The sequence below is a fragment of the Apodemus sylvaticus genome, chromosome 2, assembly GCF_947179515.1.
Source record: "Apodemus sylvaticus chromosome 2, mApoSyl1.1, whole genome shotgun sequence".
In the NCBI taxonomy this organism is placed as follows: Eukaryota; Metazoa; Chordata; class Mammalia; order Rodentia; family Muridae; genus Apodemus; species Apodemus sylvaticus.
The window spans coordinates 160,649,918-160,669,167 of NC_067473.1; the positions used below are offsets into that span (position 1 = coordinate 160,649,918).

Consider the following 19,250-nt stretch of genomic DNA (forward strand, 5'->3'; position numbering starts at 1 on the left):
CTAGGATTTGAACTCAGGACCTCTGGAAGAGCAGCCAGTGAGTGCACTTAACCGCTGAGCCACTTCTCCAGCCCCTGTGAGACCCTATCTTTAATCAAACATATAAAGGTAACATTTGCTATTCCTAGCTGTGACTCTGAGGGGAGAAGTCACTTGAACTGACAGTCCCACTTTAATTATCTATAGAATAGGATCACAGTTCTTTGGTAGAATTTTGCTTTCTCACTACGAAACTCAAATTTGCATGAACTGAGACACACCTGAGCTTAGAGAGATTTGATCCTGCTGTGCAGAACTGTGGCTACATATACTTACTAAGTAAATACATAAATAGACAAAAATTATTTTAAATACTAAATATTCTTTCCAGCTTTGGTACCAAGATGGGTTTCTGGTAACCATGTCCTTTAACCACCAGCTACTTGAGGTGGAGGAATCTGGCCCAGGCGACTCCCCTGAAACCTGCAGAACAGAGGAAATCACTAACAGTTACAGTCTTAAGGGAGGTAGGGGGCGTCAGAGCTAACGGATTGGTGAAAGGAGCAGCAGATGGGATGTAAAGCAGGCATTTATGAAGTTAGTCCCACTGCCTCATCCTACCTTGGGGCTCTTCCATGCTAGTAGTTTAGCAGCTAAGGGAAAGCCGGAGCTAGGATAGAAGGAAGCTGATCTTTTCAGGACCAGCATCTGTGACTTTACACACATATTATTATTTCAGTACCTAGTGTGAACAGTTTCTTCCCTGACAATCTTTTTTTTTTTTTAAATGATACAACTTATCCCTCTGACTCAGAGTCAGAGATCCTTTTTTTTTCTTTTTTAAAGATTTATTTATTATTACATGTAAGTACACTGTAGCTGTCTTCAGACACCCCAGAAGAGGGCATCAGATCTCATTACAGATGGTTGTAAGCCACCATGTGGTTGCTGGGAATTGAACTCAGGACCTCTGGAAGAGCAGATGGTGCTCTTAACCTCTGAGCCATTCCTTCAGCCCCCGACAATCTTTTTTTTTGTTTGTTTGTTTGTTTGTTTTGGATTTGGTTTTGTCGAGACAGGGTTTCTCTGTGTAGCCCTGGCTGTCCTGGAACTCACTCTGTAGACCAGGCTGGCCTCGAACTCAGAAATCCGCCTGCCTCTGCCTCCCAGAGTGCTGGGATTACAGGCATGCACCACCACCACCCGGCCCCTGACAATCTTAGTAGAGATTCAGAGATATAAATTAATTAAAATTAACAGTAAAAGCAATAGACTAAGAGAGGCTCAAAATCCTATCACTTAGGAGGAGGAGGAAACCACTTTTTCAAGCATTCAGGGCAGTTGAATGTAAATACACCAATGTAAGATCCTGTCTCAAAGACAAGGACATAGCTGGGTGGTGAGAGGGGGAGGCACATGGGTGTCTGAGTTCAAGGACAGCTTGGTCTGCAGAGAGTTCCAGGACAGCCAGGGCAATACAGAGAAATCTTGTCTCAAAAACAAACGACAAAGACATAGTAAATGGTATGAAATTTCAAAACAAAACAAAACAAAAACCCAAAACAACTTTGGGTTGCAGCAGTCGGGCAAAGTTTCCTGCAACAGTTTATAATATTCATTTATGTAACAAACGGAATGTTTACTGGAATGCTTAATAAATCTGTTGATACCATAGGGAGCAATTCAAAGTCCTTGTCCTTATGGAGCTGGGAGGGTCGGGTACGCTGAGTGTCGTATTTAGAAGTAAAACCCGGTAAGAAGATAAGAGATGTAGGCTGTGGCAACAAGAAAAGACCAAAGCGAAAAGAGTCATGGTGCGGTTGATAGCACTGATCCTGAAACCTCAACAACTGGACATTCTTACCTTTCTTGAATATTCAAAGAAATGAAAGTTTCCCCACTCTAGCTCAGCAAAAGACATTCGAGAAGATCCAAGAAATAAGGTTAATTTCCTACAACAACCTAGTCCACTCAGAAAGGAGCTGCGACTCCTGTCTTTTAAGATTTCGTCTCTTTGGGGCTGAAGAGTTGGCTCAGCCGCAAGGAGTGCTTGCTGCTCTTCCGGAGGACCGGAGGTTCGGTTCCCAGCACGCAGACGGGGAAGCTCGAAGCTGTAACTCCAGTGGTCGGCTGAGGGCACATGCGCACACATGGCATGCACTTGCAAGGATATATGCATACAAAAGTAAGATAAATCTAGAAATAGAGGGGAAATCTAAAATGTCTTTAGCATCTTAATGCATAATTCATGAACCTGTCTAGCTTCCATCCTCCCACTTCCCCAGAAGTCTCTTCCGGAAGCCCGGGAGCTATCTTCTCTGCTCAACTACAACCCTTTACAGAACTTGCCTTCACTTCCGCTTGGGCGTCACATCCACCGAGCGCTCTACAGGTCCCCAGGTAGGAGCTACTTCCGCCCTTACTTGTCGTAACTTCTGCCCTAAACTTGTCCGATCCCTAACAGCGCCGGATGTGTCCTAGCCGCTCTCGGAAGTGACTCGGTCTCTGAACTCTCCCCCCCTTTCCTGCGGCCGCCCTCCCCCCCCACCCGCTATTTTCCTCCCCCCTCCCCGTTTTCGTTTCCGGCTCTCCCGCCTTCTTCGCGAAACGACTGCTCATTGAAGCTGTTGGGGGGGGGGGCGGAGGAGAAAAGTGGGCGTGGAGGAATTGGGGTTCCCGGGAGCACGAGCCGCAGCACCACTTCCGGGTGAGTGTTCAGGAGGGCGGGGGGGGCCCCCTACACGCCGCCTCGCGCCCCCGCCCTGCGGGTGTCTCGCGCGCAGCCCGTGCGAGTGTAGGGGTCCGTCTCGCGCCTGCAGTGCATGCCGGCGCGCTCCGCCTTGCGTTTCCCATCCCGCGCCCTGCGGATCCTCCCAGTCCCTGCGAACGCCGCCCCTCCCGCGCGCTGGCTCTGGCGCTGGCGCCGGCGTCGTCGCCGCCGCCGCCGCCGCCTGGTGAGTCTCGCGCCGGTGCCGTCGGTGCGCGCCAAGCCCCTTGCTCCTCCCCCTCCCATTTTCCTTGGGCGAGTGGGGAGGGGGGGTCCACGGAGGGACTGTAAGTGTGTCTGTCCCGGAACCGGAAGTGGTTGTGGAGGAGCGGGCGATGAGGAGGAGTGGGGGGGTTTAGGGGGCGGGTGCCTGTCTAGTGGGTGGCAGAGTTCAGCTCCCTGGAGGGGTGAAGGAGGGACGTCCCAGAGACGGGTCTTGGAGGAAGGAGTGGGACTTGACATCGGGAGGAAGGACCCAGTGCGGTGTCTCAGGGGAGCGAAGGTTTTAGGGGGACAGCTGGGAGTCTCCAGTAGCTAGCCCACTGAAGGTTGAAGGAGGTACTTCTTGGCACAAGGCCTTGGGTAGGAAGGGGGCGAAGTCCTAGCAGAAGTGTGTGTGGTGGTGGGGGGTGAGGCTAGAGGAAGTGGCTGGGCCTGAACTTGGCCCTGTGCCTGACACTGGGCTAGGGCATCCCCCCTGCCCACAGCGTTGCTTTCTAAAGCCACTTTCCAGGACCCCCCTTCATCGCGTCTGCCCCCTGCCTCCTGGTTCCCTGTAGCCCTGGGGGAATGAAGAACTGAGTGTCTGAGCCTAGGAGTGGAACCCAGATGCTGCTGATAGCATTCGTCTTAGTTTTGGGGAACTGGCTTTATTTCCCTTATGTCCACTTAGTGGGTGTCACTGAACGCCTGTGACTCGCCCTTCCATCCTTGGATTGTTGGTTGGGGAAGCTGTCTGCTTTCCAAATTGCTGACAGTCAACTTCTGAGGTTCTCCACAGTTCTCTGGTGGCCTTTCCTTACTGGCCTCTGTAACCTAGACAATTTGTTTCCAGAAAGTTCAGGAGCCCTGGAAAGGAGAAGGAATAAGACGACAGGAGGAAGAGAGAGAGAGGGTAAGACAATCTTGGTTTAATAATTTGGGGAGAGATGGGGTCATCTCATGGTTTTTCTTTTTCTTTTTCTTTTCCTTTACAGTGTGATAGAATTATTGAAGTAATCAACACCAGCGCTTGCAGTGAGAGAGGAAAAGGCCTTTTCTTATTGTTTCATATAGTACCCAGGAGGGTTTTGTGTAAAATATTGGTACTGTTTCTTTGTTACCTTTTATGATCACCGGTACTCCACAGGAATGAAATGTGAAATACTCAGGTGAAGCCACGAAATGGGCTTACATTTTGTCAGAGATGCGTTCTGCTGTGGGGACACAGGACTCTGAGTACAATACAGTCTTTATAGTGTAGCTTATAGAAACAGAGGCAAGTTTGGAATTTCCCATTCTTAGTGTTCAGTGGAGTGTTTGAGCGATGAGACTCTAACATGAGATAATTTGAGTTTGATGTGTCAGGTAATATTTTTCGGGGAACAATGCTTCTTGGATAGTTTGAAATAAAAGAGATAAAATTATATGGTGTCTGTTCTAGTAAATCTGGGAGAAATCAAAATGAGACCTAATGCTAATACTGAAACCTTTGTATTTTATTTTTTGGAAACGAGATTTTGTTATGAAGCCCAGGCTAGCCTGGAACTCACTAAGTAAACCAGACTAGCCTTGAATTTGAGGCAATCTCTTCTACCTCTGCTACCTAAGTGTTTGGACTACAGGCATATGACACTCTGAATGGCAGTAAGAAAGATTCTTTCATTGAAAAATAGTGGTTAAAAACAACAATTAGGCCGGGCAGTGGTGGCACACGCTGTAATCCCAGCACTTGGGAGGCTGAGGCAGGCAGATCTCTGAGTTCAAGGCCAGCCTGATCTACAGAGTGATTTCCAGGACAGCCAGGGCTACACAGAGAAACCCTGTCTTGAAAAACCAAAAAAAAAAAAAAAAAAAAAGTTGACTGACAGGAGCACCGGTTGCTTTCCCAGAGGCTCTGAGTTCAAGCCTCAGCACCCACGTGGCAGCTCACAACTGTACAACTGTGGTCACATGGGAGCGATGCCCTCTTTTGTTGCACAGATGAAACACCTGTATACTTAAATCCATAAATAAACAAATCTTTAAAAACAGCAGCAATGGAGGGCTGGAGAGACAGTCCAACAGTTCAGTTGGTAAAGTGCTTGTAATGTACGCCTGAGGACCTAGGTCTGCCACCCAGAATCCATCAGGAAAGCTGAGCATGGTAAGCCCAGCACTAGGAAGGCAGAGACGGGTAGCTGGATCCCTGGGACTTGCAAGCCAGCTAGCCAGCTTACCAAAACTGGTAAGGCCTAGGTTAGTGACCCAGCATGGGAAAATGAGGTGGATGGCACCTGAGCTTGTCTGGCTTCTATGATCATGTTATAAACACACGAAAGACAGGATAGCAGGTAATGTAAATAGTGGTGATCTTCACTGCATTCTCAGGCCATGACCTCTCCCCTTTGGATGGTTGAAACACCTGAAGTGGCTGCTTAGGGCAGAATAGTGCAGGAGTGCTCCCCTACCGTGAGCATCTCCTCACCGCCAATAACTCCTCTGCAAATCACATCTTTTGTACTTTTAAATTTTGTTTTTTGTTTATTTTGTTTATGTTTGGGGAGGTCAGAGGAGTTGTGGATTCTAGGGTGCAAACGCAAGTCATTAGGACTGGTGGCAAGTGGCTTTTTATGCTAAGCTATCTTGGCAGCTGTCTTTTTACTTTAAGATAGGATCTCCTGTTGCCAAAGATGAACTTGTGATCCTCCTGCCTCCGTCTGAATGCTGGAGTTAGCAATTTAACCTCTCCCAGGTTTAAGTGATGTTGGGACTCAAACCCAGAGATTGATGCGTGCTGGGCAAGCGCTCTACCAGCTGAGCCACATCACCAGGCGGAGCTTGGAGACTGGGGAGAAAGTGCTAATTTAATTGATTCATTCTTTCCCTTCCCAAGCATGTAGCCTTCCCATGTAGTGGCGGCTGGGGGGATAGTGAAGGCGAAGCTCGTCTTGAGTCTGAACTTTCCTCTTACTCCCTTTCCTGTTCTCTGGAGCTTCAAAAGAAGCTACTTGTCCTACTTGCTCCCCAAGTCCTAGAGCTAAGCCAGTTCTCCGGTTCTTTTCCTTTCTTTCTTGTTTTTTGTTTGTTTGAGACACAGCCTCACTGTAGCCCAGGTTGGTTTTTGCATATGGGAGGTGTGGCAATGGAAAGAAAAAATATGTGTGTGGGTGCTTGTGCCATGGTGCAAGGAGAGTGGTCAGAGGTCAGCTTGTGGAAGTCAGTTCTACCTTGTGGGTTCTGAGCATCAAAGTTAGGTCATTCTGCCTGGTGACAGTCATCTTTGTGCGCTGAGCCATATCGACAGCTCTAGATTCGTCTTGATCTGGAGGTCATAATCTTCCTGCCCCAGCTTCCTGAGTACTGGAATTGCAAGCATGTGCCACCACACCTGGCCCTTTTTAGGTTTTATTTTTTAATCTGTGCAGTTGTTTGCCTGCGTACCACTTGCATGCCTAGTGGCTGTGGAGGACAGAAGAGAGCATTGAATCTCCTGAAACCGAAATTACAGATGGTCGTGAGCTGCCATGTGAATGCTGGGAATTGAACCCAGGAGAGAGCGGCGAGTAATTTTAACTACCGGAGCCATCTTTCAAGTCATATTATTTCCTTCTTTGTTTTTGAGATGAGGTCTCACTATATAAACCAGGCTAGCCTCAAACTCTCTGGGATCCTCCTATTTCTGTCTCCTGAATGCTGGGATTGTAGGCTGTAGCATCCACCAAGCTGAACTCCTTTTTTGTTGTTAAATGTGTCGGTATAATTAAAACTGGTAAAGATGTTTTGTGTAGAGATGGTGTCCCCTGTGATATCAGTGGCCTTCTTGATGTTTTGAGAATGCTAGGGAGAGTGAGCGGGAAAGGTAAAGGAATCTGAGTGGTAGGCACCGGGGCACTGCTTCCGTTGACTTATTCTTGCTTGTCCAGTCAGTCTCATATCAAGGCACATATGGATTTAGGATAACTTCTCAGTAGAAAGATGGAATAGCTGTTTGTACTTTTTCACAGTTACCTTGTGTGTATTCGCACAAAGGTGAGGCCTAGCACATGCGGAAGTCAGAGGGCACCTAGGAGGAGTCGCTCTTCTACCAACAGGGTCTGGTTGGTGGTGGGACTCTGGTCATTAGACTTGGCCGCAGCACTTTCACCTGCCAGGACATGTTAGCATGGATGGAGTTTCTGAGATAGGGTCAGTCACACTTGGTATCCAGATTGGGCAGATGCCAGCCTCTAACTCAGCGCAGTCCTCCTGTCTGAGTCTCTCAAGTCCTAGGTCCTAGGCAAGAGCTGCTGTTTCCCCCTCCCCTCACACACATGCACAGCACTTTCCTCATGTGTCATTACACACACAGCACTTAACTCATATGTCATTTCACAGCTAAATATTTATGCTTCATGACCACTGATTGTTATGTGCTTGGTTTGGGCTGGCCTGTTGATTAGAAGTGCCTCTTTATTTTATTTTATTTTGAGACATTCTTTTTTTTTTCTTCCAAGACAGCCTTAGCTGCCCTAGAACTCACTCTGTAGACCAGGCTGGCCTCGAACTCAGAAATCCACCTGCCTCTGCCTCCCAAGTGCTGGGATTAAAGGCGTGCACCACCTCAGCTATTTTGAGACATTCTTATTCCAGTCCTTGGCTGGAACTATGGAGACCAAGCTGGCCTTGAATTCCCCAAGTCCCTTTTGCCTCTGCCTTCTCAGTGCTGCTGATGTTAAAACTTTGTGCCATTATGACTGGCAGGCTGGGGTTTTGTTACATTTTTCATGTGGGGTGCAGCACAGGTCACACGTGTTCTTTACGTTTTGTCACAGTTATTCTCTGTACTGTGTCACTCCTTGGGATGAACTCCGGTTGCTAGGCTGGGCAGGGAGTGCGTTACCATCAGTCTCTGCTACTTTAATCTTTCTTTAAAAAGTATTAGCCGGGGCGCTGGTGGCTCACGCCTGTAATCCCAGCACTTGGGAGGCAGAGGCAGGCGGATTTCTGAGTTCAAAGCCAGCCTGGTCTACAGAGTGAGTTCCAGGACAGCCAGGGCTACACAGAGAAACTCTGTCTCAAAAAAAAAACAAAAAAAAAAAACAAAAAGAAAATATTTTAATGTGTAGGGACATTTTGCTTGCATGCATATATTTGTACTATGTGTGTACCTGGTGTGTCAGAAGATCAGGGTATGGATGGTTGTAAGACACCATGTGTTAGGAACTGGACCTGGGCCTTCTGTAGGAATAAGTACTTTTCTTTTGTTTTTGTTTTTGTTTTTTTTTCTTTCAAGACAGGTTTTCTCTGTGTAGTCCTAGCTGCCCTGGAACTCACTCTGTAGACCAGCCTGGCTTCAAACTCAGAAATCCGCCTGCCTCTGCCTCCCGAGCTGGGACTACAGGCGTGCGCCATCATACCCTGCTCCGAATAAGTACTTTTCATTTCCAGTCATCTCTTCAACCCTGGCTTGGAGCTCAGCACCCTGAACTGTGTCCTAACCTTGTTTTAAACTATTAATTTCTTTTCTTAAGATAGGGTTTCATGTATCCTAGACTGGCTTCAAACTTGTTGTGTAGACTGGATGTCCTTGGACTACCTTTTGGGCTACCTTGGACTATCTGCCCTCACACCAGATGATTTGGATCCCACTGGAGCTGGACTTAGAGGCAGTTGTGACCATCTGATGTGGGTGCCAGGAACCAAATTGGGATCTTCTGCAAAAGCAGCATACATTTTTAACCACCAAGTTGTCTCTCTTGCACCAGCCCTAAACTTTTCTTGCATCCACCTTCTCATTATCTCCTAATGAACTGTGTCTTTAAAAGGGCATTCCACCATTTGATCAGGTCGGTTGCTTCTGGATGGTGGGAGCATGGTAAGGTCATGGAGTCCATGAATGTGGCCCACCGTCATAATTTCTGTCTGAGCAATAAGTTCCCTGGTCAGAAGCAATTTGGTGTGGAATCCCACGGTGGATAATGAGTGGAAAAAAAAAAAACCTGATTTTTGAAGTTACTTTTTGATGGGCATTTATATGGGACACCAGTATTTTGGCATCTTTCTCTTATTTGGAGAGATCTACCCACATTCTTATTTCCCAGGTGTGTCTCTCACCAATTTTCCAATCATGCTCTTTCCAAGTCCCTGACCTTTCAGCCAGTCTATTGGCTACAGCCCTTTTTGTTTTAGGGTTCTACTGCTGTGAACAGAAACCATGACCAAGGCGACTCTTACAAGGACAACATTTAATTGGGGCTGGCTTACAGGTTCAGAGGTTCAGCCCATTGTCATCAAGGCGGGGCATGGCAGCAGGAGCTGAGGGCTCTACCTCATCAGCAGAAGGCTGCTAGCAGAAGGCTTTCTTCCCGGCAGCTAGCTAGGGTGAGGGTCTTAAAGCCCACTCCCACAGTGACACATCTACTCCAACAGGGCCACACCCTCTAATAGTACCACTCCCTGGGTGGGGCATATACACACCATCACATTCCACTCTCTGGCCCCTGTAGGCTGGTTCAAGCATAGGAGTCTTGGGGCCACACCTAAGCATAGCATAATGCAAAATACATTTAGTCCAACTTCAAAAGTCCCCTTAGTCTATAGCAGTCTCAACAATGTTTGGAATGTTAAAATTCCAAAGTTCAAAGTCTCTTCTGAGATTCATCCAATCCCTTAACTGTAATGCCCAAAGCGAGTCAGGAAACCAGCTAGGCAAACTCCAAACTCTGCATCTCCATGTCTGATGTCAAATCAGTCTTCGATTCTCCACTCCTTTTTCATCTTTGTTGACTGCAACAAGGTTCTTTCTCCTGGGCTGGTTCCACTGCCTGTTAGCTTTCCTCAGCAGATAGCCCACAGCTCAGACATCTTGGGGTCTCCAAGGCAACTTCAGTGTTACAGCTTCTTGTTTCAATGTCTTGGATTTACACATGAACTTCTGGGTCCCTCCAAAAGGCTGGTATCACTTCACCTCTGCCCTCTGTAGCACTCTAAGGTCAGGTTGACTCCACTCCACTGCTGCTGCTGTTCTTTCCAATACACTGGGGTCTTCCACTGCAACTAGGCGCCACCAATAGCCTCTCATAGGCTCTCTTCACGGTGCCAAGCCTCCATTCCTTTGCATGACCCCTTCAGTCCTGGGCCATCAGCTACAACTGAGATTACACCTTCACCAATGGCCTTCCATGGCCTCTTACAGTGCCAAGGCTCAGCTGCTCTTCATGACCCCTTCATGCCTTCAAAACCTGTACCACCTGGGTGACTTTTACACAGTACCAAGTCCAGCCGCAGCATGAGGTACAACCTCGGCTATCTCTGGAACTCAGCCTCTGTGCTCCCAGAAAACACTCCCCAGAAGATTTCACCTCGGTGATGCTTGTCTTTTCTTAATCACCACTCATTTCTTAGCTCCAGCTAACCAGCATCAATTGTCCTAGTAGTCCCTTCTATTTTTCACTCTAAAGCCAGAGCCACATGGCTGAAGCTGCCATGTTCTGCGGCTTGGTGGGGCTGGACCGTCCCCCCCACCCCCATTCTATTACCAGCTTTCTGTTTTCCAACTCCCTCACTGCCTAAACTTGGGTGTCCTGGTTCTTGCTCTGTAGACTGCCCTTGAACTCAGAGATCAGCATGCCTGTCTCCTGGGATTAAAGGTGTATACTACCATTCCTGGATTTAGGCTATTCTTCACCTAGAACTTGCTCTATCTGAGGCTAGCCTGCCTTGAACTCCGAGATCTGTCTGGTTTATCTCTGGGGATTAAAGGTGTGTACCATCATGCCTGGATCTGAACTTAGTTGGGTAGGATCTTGCCCCAAAGTCCTACTCTCTTAATCTCCTATCTCCTAGAGCATAGAATTCATATCCATTTCACTTCCTGGTGCCCTTTAATACTGGAGCCATACATTTTACATTTTTCCTTTCTAAGCTTGTTGTGCTTGTTTAAATGCTCTTCATGAGACTTAATAAGAGGACAAAATCCATGTTGGGCGTTTGTGAGACTTTCTTTGTCAGTACAGTTCACCTGCCTCAGGCAGACTCTGCAGAGGAGGGCAAAAAGTAGCCATATTCTTTACCAAAATACCACAAAAACGAGATGGCTCAGCAGTTAAGAGTACTGACTGTTTTTCCAGAGATCCTGAGTTCAATTCCCAGCAACTACAAGGTAGCTCACAACCATCTGTAATGAGATCTGATGCCCTCTTCTGGAGTATACTCATATAAATAAAATAAATACATTAAAAAAAAAAAAGTTGACAAAAGGATCCTGTGATTTAGCCTGAAAAAAAGATTCTCCTCTGAAACCTCTTGGCTAGGTCCTCACGATTTCAAGCACTCTCAGTAACAGCCTCCTGTAGTCCTACTAACAGCCTCCTGTAGTCCTACTAACAGCCTCCTGTAGTCCTACTAACAGCCTTCTGTAGTCCTACTAACAGCCTTCTGCAGTCCTACTAACAGCCTTCTGCAGTCCTACTAGGCTGGCCTTTGAAGCCCCATTTAAAGCATTCCACTACTTTCCAAATCTAACGTCCCAAAATCTACATCCTTCCAAGGAAAAGCATGGTCAGGCCTATCACAGCAATACCCCAGTCCCTAGTACCCTATCTTAGGATTTTACTGCTGTGAACAGATACCAGGACCAAGGCAGGGTTTCTCTGTATAGCTCTGGCTGTCCTGTAACTCACTCTGTAGACCGGGCAGGCCTCAAACACAGAAATCCTCTTGCCTCTGCCTCCTGAAAGTGCTGGAATTGAAGGTGTGCGACACCAATGCCTGGCTAAGGCAACTCTTTTTTTTTTTTTTTTTAAAGATTTATTTATTATGTAAGTACACTGTAGTTGTCTTCAGACACTCCAGAAGAAGGAGTCAGATCTTGTTACAGATGGTTGTGAGCCACCATGTGGTTGCTGGGATTTGAACTCAAGACCTTTGGAAGAGCAGTCAATGCTCTTAACCGATAAGCCATCTCTCCAGCCCTAAGGCAACTTTCATAAGGACAACATTGAATTGGGGCTGGCTTATAGGTACAGAGGTTCATTCCATTATCATAAGTGGCAGCGTCCAGGCAGACATTGCGCAGGAAGAGCTGAAGGCTGCTGGCAGAGTATTGACTTCCAGGCAGCTAGGAGTAGGCCACACCCACAGTGACACACCTATGTCCCTAACAAGGCCTTAGCTACTCCAACAGGAACACTCCTAATAGTGCCACTCCCTGGGCCTAGCGTATACAAACCGTCATACCCACGAATCAGTTCAGTAGATAATTGCACTTATCTCTTTTCAGGATAATTGCCATTTCTCTTTTCAAGGAAAATATACATCCATGTATTTTACCCACAGTGAAGATTTCCCTTCATCCCTGTCTTTCAGGGTCACCCCAGAAAGGCATTGTAATGCTACAGACGTCTACTTTTTGGTTGTCCTTGCATACAATATAGAATCTTCAGTAAGCCGGGCCCATTTTTTTTCTACCTCTTTCAACTGAGTACAGGACACACCTATGAGACTATAAACAGACTTGGAAGCAGATGGCGTTGTAACAGAAGTAGAAACCATAGGTATTTGGGAGACTTCTTCATGATGTAACTTGCTTGTACCATTTATGGTGGGTTTACAGGCTGTTTTAGGTTTGCTTTGTCTGTTTTTTAAAGATTTATTTATTTTTATGTAGATGAGTACACTGTAGCTGTTTTCAGACACACCAGAAAAGGGCATCAGGCCCTATAACAGATGGTTGGGAGCTACCACATGGTTGCTGGGAATTGAACTCAGGACCTTTAAAAGAGAAGTCAGTGCTCTTAACCTCTGAACCATCTCCAGCCCTGTTTGTTTGTTTGTTTGTTTGTTTGTTTGTTTTAAAACTTAATACTTATGTTGGGGGGGCTGGCTGTGCCACTGTGCACATACATGGGTCAGAGGACGACTTGTGGTTGTCAGTTCTCTCCTTTACAGCATAGGCTGCAGGGGTCATGTCAGACCAGGTGTTTAGGCATGGCAGCGTGTGCCCTACCTCCTGAGCTCTCTTGATTCACGGCAGCCTGGACCTCCCTCAGCCCTGGAGGACCGGCTCTGGAGCTGTGAAACTGCTTCGTTTAGTTTGCTTTTTAAATTTTTATTTATTTATTTATTCAGAATGGGTCTTTTAACAAGCCCAGATTGACTTTAAATTTTCTGTAGTTGAGGATGACCTGCAGTTCCTGGTCTCTGCCCTCTTCCCCCAAATGTTTGCTCTCACAGGATTTTTCTGCCTCATCAAGCAGAGCCTGGGTTTAGTTTCCTATCCTTCAAATTCCATATTTGAAAAAGTAGAAACTGGGCGTGGTGACACATGCTTTTAATCCCAGCAGCATTTTGGAGGTAGAGGCCAGTCTAGGCTATGTGAGACCTTGTGTCAAAATCACTGAAAACAAACCATCCAGCTGGCTCCATGGGTAAAGTCATGTCCTGCCAGGCCTGATAACCTGAGTTGTTTCCAAGAAAGCACACACCAGAAGGAGAACAGGTTGTCCTCTGATCTCATCGAATGGTAGTATGTATGAAAAAAAATTTTAATTAGGGTCTCACTATGTAGCCCTCCCTGGCCGTCCTTGAACTCACTGGAATCTACCCGCCATAGCCTCATGAGTGCTAGAACTAAAGGCACATGTCTCTACTCTCAGCCAAGAAAAAAATTGTTACAAACACAAACAAATGAAATCAAAGTAACAATTTGTGCCTTTTAGAATTGTCTGCGGGGTGATGGTGGCACAGGCCTGTAATCTCAGCACTGTGGGAGGCAGAGGCAGGTGGATTTCTGAGTTGGAGGCCAGCCTGGTCAGTGCTGGGATTACAGGCGTGCGCCACCACCGCCCAGCTGATAAATGAAATTTCTAAAAAAAAAAAAATATAAAGGGACATGAACATGTACTTTTGCTATTCCTTGGGAAGGAGTCTGGGAGCCAGTCCCTTGGGAATACCTAGGGTGATTTTTTTTCTTTTTTTGTTTAACTCAGGACCAGGAGTTGCTTGGCATTGCTCAGTCATTTAGTATTGATCCTTTATTGTGTAAAACTGCCAAGGCCACAGATTTGGTACATTTTTCTCCTTTGCTGAAGTAAATTTAATTCCCTTTGTAGACTTTAAGAAAAGTCAAGGGTTGGTAAGATAGCTTAGAGGGCTAAAGCACTTGCTAACCAAACCTGATGACTTGAATTTGATCTCTGGAACCCACATAGTAGGAGAGACCTCTTACAAGTTGTCTCTGACCTCCACGTGGATGCTGTGACTTGTGTGTGCCTGTGCTCCCATAATGTAAACACACAAACATAAGTAAGGACAAATAAACAGACAATGCTGTCTGAAGGAAGAGTGTGATGAGCCAGTCATGGCGGCTCATGTCTGTTAATCCTAAGTCTTGGGATGCTAGATGTGTTCCATGCCAACTACTACATCAGACCGTCTCAAGTTGATTAATTAAAAGTTTAAAAGAGCTGAGCAGTGGTGCATGACTTTAATCCTAGCACTCAGGAGGCAGAGGCAGGTAGATCTTGGTGAGTTTGAGACCAGCCTGGTCTACAGATTGAGTTCCAGTAGGGCCCGGGCTACACAGAGAAACCCTGTCTCAAAAAAAAACAAGCAAGCAAAAAAGGCTAAAGAGGAGCCACCATTCAGGAGGCAGAAGCTCACACATCTCTGAGTTCAAGGCCAGCCTGGTTTAAAGAATGAGTTCCAGTCATGCTGCCAGTAAAGCTTTCCAAGAGAGGCAACCAGATTTTGAAAATTAGTGATGGGGAGACCTAGATTCTAAACTGATCTGTGATTACTTTCAATGCTTTTTCTACTTAAAGTATTTTGTGTGTGCATACCAAGGCAAGAAAGTGGCATTGGTGAGCTTCCTGATACAGGTGCTAGGATCCAAACTCCAGTTCTCACGATTGAGCAGGGAGCACTCCTGACCACTGAGCCATTGTCCCATCCCCTGTTACTACACTGTGTGTGTGTGCCTGCGTATGTGGAGACCTGATGAGGTGGAGTGTGTTCCTTGATCTCTCTCCTCCATATAAATTGAGGCAGGGTCTCTTGCTAAACCCAGAACTAACTCCCTTTGGTAGCCCAGCTACCCAGGCAGTCCGGCTACGCAGGTACTCCCTGACTCCAGGTCATGAGTGTTAAGGTTACAGGTGAGCACCTGCTACCTACCTGGAATTTATGTGGGTTTTAGAGATTCAGACACGGCTTCTCATGCTTGCTGACCCGTCTGCCCAGGCCTCTTTACTTTTTCTCTTCTTTTCTTTTCTCTCTTTCTCTTTCTTTTCTTGTTTTTCTTTTTGTTTGTTATTTGCTTATTATTTTGGTCACTTTTTTTGATACAAGTTTTTTGTGTATCCCTGGCTGTTCTGGAACTCACTCTGTATACCAGGCTGGCCTTGAACTAAGATTAAAGGGATTAAAGGCGTGCACCACCATGCCTGGCTCATTTTAGCCTTTATATATATATATATATGTGTGTGTGTGTGTGTGTATATATGTGTATATATATATATACACATATATACACACATACGCGTGCATGTGTTTGTGTGTTTGTATGCAATTTGCATGCAGGTACTCTGTATGCAAGAAGATGGTTTTGTATTGCCCAGAGCCAGAGCAGTAAGGGCTGTTAACCCTTAACTGCTGAGCCATCTGTTCAGATCCTAAGCATCACTGAAATCTGCCTCCTGAGTGCTGGGATTAAAGGCCTGCATCACCATACCTGGCCAAAACTCCTTTTAAAAACTGATAATCTGCGTTTGAAGAGTGCTTTCTTTTCTTCCAGATGTTCCAAGTTTAGTTCCTAGTCCAGTATCAAGTGGCTCACAACCACCTATAACTCCAGCTCCAGGGGATTTGATCCTCTCTTCTGGCCTCCAAGGGCACCTACACATACAGTCCCCCCCCCACACACACACACACATAAATCCTTTACAGTCTTTACAGACTGTAATTCTTTGTTTCTCACTGAGCAGGCCATTGTGTTTATTACTCAGCAAGCTCTCATGAATGCACGTCAATCTTAGCTTCACAGGGCATTGTCCCAGCCTCATTTAATACTCAGAGGTTGATTGTAGGCCAGGTGTGGTAGTGCGAGCCTGTGATCCTAGGGAGAAGAGAAGGAAGATGAGGACCGCAGCACCTGCCTGAGGCCAGCTTGGTCTGTTCAGATTGCTCAGGTTCCTGCCAGCTTAAAACCTAGCCTAAAACTTTCTCCGTTTCGTAGATGCGTTGATTGGAAATCTGGGAAATGGATTTAAGGACTAAGGGAAAGGGGGAATGTTGAAAGACAGCACGGCTGTTTTCAGGCCAGCGAGTGAGTCGCTGTGTGTCTTTGGACACACTTCTTTTCTTTTTTTTTCTTTTTTGGTTTTTTTGGATTTTGGTTTTTTGGAGACAGGGTTTCTCTGTGTAGCCCTGGCTGTCCTGGAACTCACTTTGTATACCAGGCTGGCCTCGAACTCAGAAATCCGCCTGCCTCTGCCTCCTAGAGTGCTGGGATTACAGGCGTGCGCCACCACCGCCTCTTTTCTAAACTCCATTTTTTTCTTTTGAAACTTGAGAAACATTCTGTAACTAGTGAGATGCACATAAACTTTGTCATAAACATTTAAAAGTATGTTTTGGGTTGAGCCATACTGCTCAGTGGTTGTTTCTATTTTATTATTTTTAGGGACTTTGAGTAAGTAGCTTATCTGGCCTCAGACTTCAGCTTCTTGAGTGCTGAGATTATAGCACTGTGCCACTCTGTCTTGTCTAGACATTGAGGTCATGATTGTTAATTCCCACCTGTGTGGTCAGGTGCTAGAGACCCGAATTTCATCAACTATTCCACGCCATTACTAACACTCAGTAGTTATTCATAGGTGTGATATGTAGTCTGTCTCTTTTCAGGTAGAATGGAAGAGTCTCACTTCAATTCTAACCCATACTTCTGGCCTTCTATACCCACAGTCTCAGGGCAGGTAAGTGATTTGCTTTTTTCTCCCCAGTATTTATTTCAGATCTGAGTAGTAAGTTCGTCATGCTGTTGTTTGTACCGCGTGGGAACTGAAGCAAAGTAAAGCACGTATTTCACTGACTCCACCATTACTGAGAGTTGTGTGGTGTGGGGCTGGCTCTTGAGCAGAGGCACAGATAGCACCTCCTTGTCCCTTGATCTTCAGGGAAGACAATGGAGAGTCCTTAGGGCACAGACAGAGTCGGCTTAGCTCTTTCTGAAGAGGGGGCTCCTCTTCCTTTTCTTTTAGATCGAAAACACTATGTTCATCAACAAGATGAAGGATCAGCTGTTGCCAGAGAAGGGCTGTGGACTTGCGCCACCTCACTATCCCACTTTGCTAACAGTCCCCGCCTCAGTGTCCCTGTCCTCTGGCATCAGCATGGACACAGAATCCAAGTCAGAACAGCTGACCCCACACAGTCAGGCATCTGTCACCCAGAATATCACAGTGGTTCCTGTACCATCTACAGGACTCATGACTGCGGGTAAGCACCCCTGCACCTCTCCAATCTGAGGTGTTGATCTCCTATGATCAGTACCCCAGTCTGGAGGGCTCTGAGGACATGGGGAGTGGGGTATGTGTTTAATCCCTCAACCAGATTTTTATTAAGTGCCTACTGTGTACCTAGCAATGTGCTAGGCATTGTGGGGGATACAAAGAAGTAGAAGATGCGGTCCCTGCCTTTGAGGAGGTGACATTCTTTCCTTCTCTGAATCAAGGAGTCTCCTGTTCTCAGAGGTGGAGAAGAGAAGGGAGTCAATCAAGGGGTAAATCTCACTGTTACCGGGCGGGCGCTGGGGAAGGAAGGGGGTCAGGAAGCCAGGAGTTTTGTACAGGGTTTGGGATTTCCTATAGACTGGGCTGGAGGGTGGTGGTGAGGGGTTACTTAGACAGTTGTCTGGGGAGAATGAGATAGATGAGTGTCAGAGATGGAGCAGTGTGACCCCATCTCCTTTTTCTCCCAACCCCAGGTCCTGGTTTGGTAATCACGTCCCCGTCAGGCTCTCTTGTGACCACAGCCTCGGCAGCTCAGACTTTCCCTATTTCGGCTCCCATGATTGTCTCAGCTCTTCCCCCCGGCTCACAAGCCCTACAGGTGGTCCCTGACCTCTCCAAGAAGGTAGCATCAACCCTAACTGAGGAAGGAGGCGGAGGTGGCGGTGGAGGTGGCACTGTGGCTCCTCCTAAGCCTCCTCGGGGCCGCAAGAAGAAGCGGATGCTGGAATCAGGGCTTCCTGAGATGAGTGACCCTTACGTCCTTGCCCCTGGGGATGATGATGACCATCAGAAAGATGGCAAGACCTACAGGTAGGAATCAAAGCCGGGGGCAGGATGGGTTGAGGGTCACTGTTGGAAGTCTCCCCTGTCTGTTTTGGGTCCTTCCCCAAGTCAGGCTCTGTGCTCTCAGCAGCTGTCTGCCTGAGAGCCATTTGCATGTCCAGGTGTCCTGTATTATGATAGGAAAGTGGAGCTGCTGGCACTGTAGTTGTAGACCTTTCCCTCCATTCCTCCTTTTTAAAATATGTTTGTCATAACTCAGGAGTAATTTTTTTAATGACAAGAGAGTTTCTCTCTTGTAATAAGGCTTCAGACTGGGTTTCAGACAATGTCTGTAGCTTTTTTTCCTTTCTGTTTATTCTTTTCCAAGAGATCCTCTGGCAAGCACTTTACCTAACCTGTGTGCCATCCACCAGCCCTTGGCCTGTGTCGAGCACTAAGCCCATCAGCCCCTGCATGGGTGGCATGGGAGGAATAGTACACCTATAAAATGACTGTTTGGTCACTTTCTAATTCATGGAAGTCATTTGGGTCCTCCACTTTTCTCTTACGTTGTCCATTCCAAAAAAGCACATGCACTAATTGCATGTGGTACTTCCTGTGTACAAAGAAGCTCCTTTCCTTTTGAAAGTTGAAATAACTTTAACCTCCTTGAGAGCCGTCAGGGTCCCTAGTGGGTTCTGGGCAATGGTCCCATGTGTGAAATGGGTTAACGTTTACACAGCTTTGATGTAGACAGGGGCAGGTTTGCATGGCTGGGAGACTGGTTCTGTCCTTAGTGTACCGAGATGGGCAATGTTGTTCCCATTTTAGGAGCGAAGGGAACTGCGGCACAGGAAATGGACAGAGCCTTGGGCTCATGGATTCAGTTCCCGGCTCCACCACGAACTTGCTGTGTGACCCTGGGCAAGTCCTTTTTCCCCTCTCTGCGCCTCAGTTTCCTCATCTGTAAAATGGGGAGAATTCTTTGTATGCCTCCCATTTGTTGGGAGTATAGATGAGATAATCTTTAAAATGTTGGGAAGTTCAGAAGGATGAGAGCTAATCATTATTTA

At 46.8% G+C, this 19,250-nt stretch overlaps 1 protein-coding gene across 14 annotated transcripts in view; it reads left to right on the forward strand.

The window, feature by feature from the left end:
• Positions 1–2,519: 2,519 nt before the first annotated feature.
• Positions 2,520–19,250, forward strand: part of Znf384 (zinc finger protein 384) — a 28,725-nt gene continuing 11,994 nt past the window's right edge. For 2 of the 14 annotated variants that reach the window (XM_052174869.1, XM_052174879.1), the window contains exons 1-7: positions 2,693–2,933; positions 3,801–3,860; positions 16,808–16,878; positions 17,164–17,401; positions 17,637–17,684; positions 17,889–18,225; positions 19,009–19,101. In XM_052174869.1, coding sequence (XP_052030829.1) covers positions 16,813–16,878; positions 17,164–17,401; positions 17,637–17,684; positions 17,889–18,225; positions 19,009–19,101 — 782 coding nt within the window. In that variant the 5' untranslated portion in view covers positions 2,693–2,933; positions 3,801–3,860; positions 16,808–16,812. The other 12 variants (XM_052174877.1, XM_052174882.1, XM_052174876.1 and 9 more) reach the window with 9 other exon arrangements.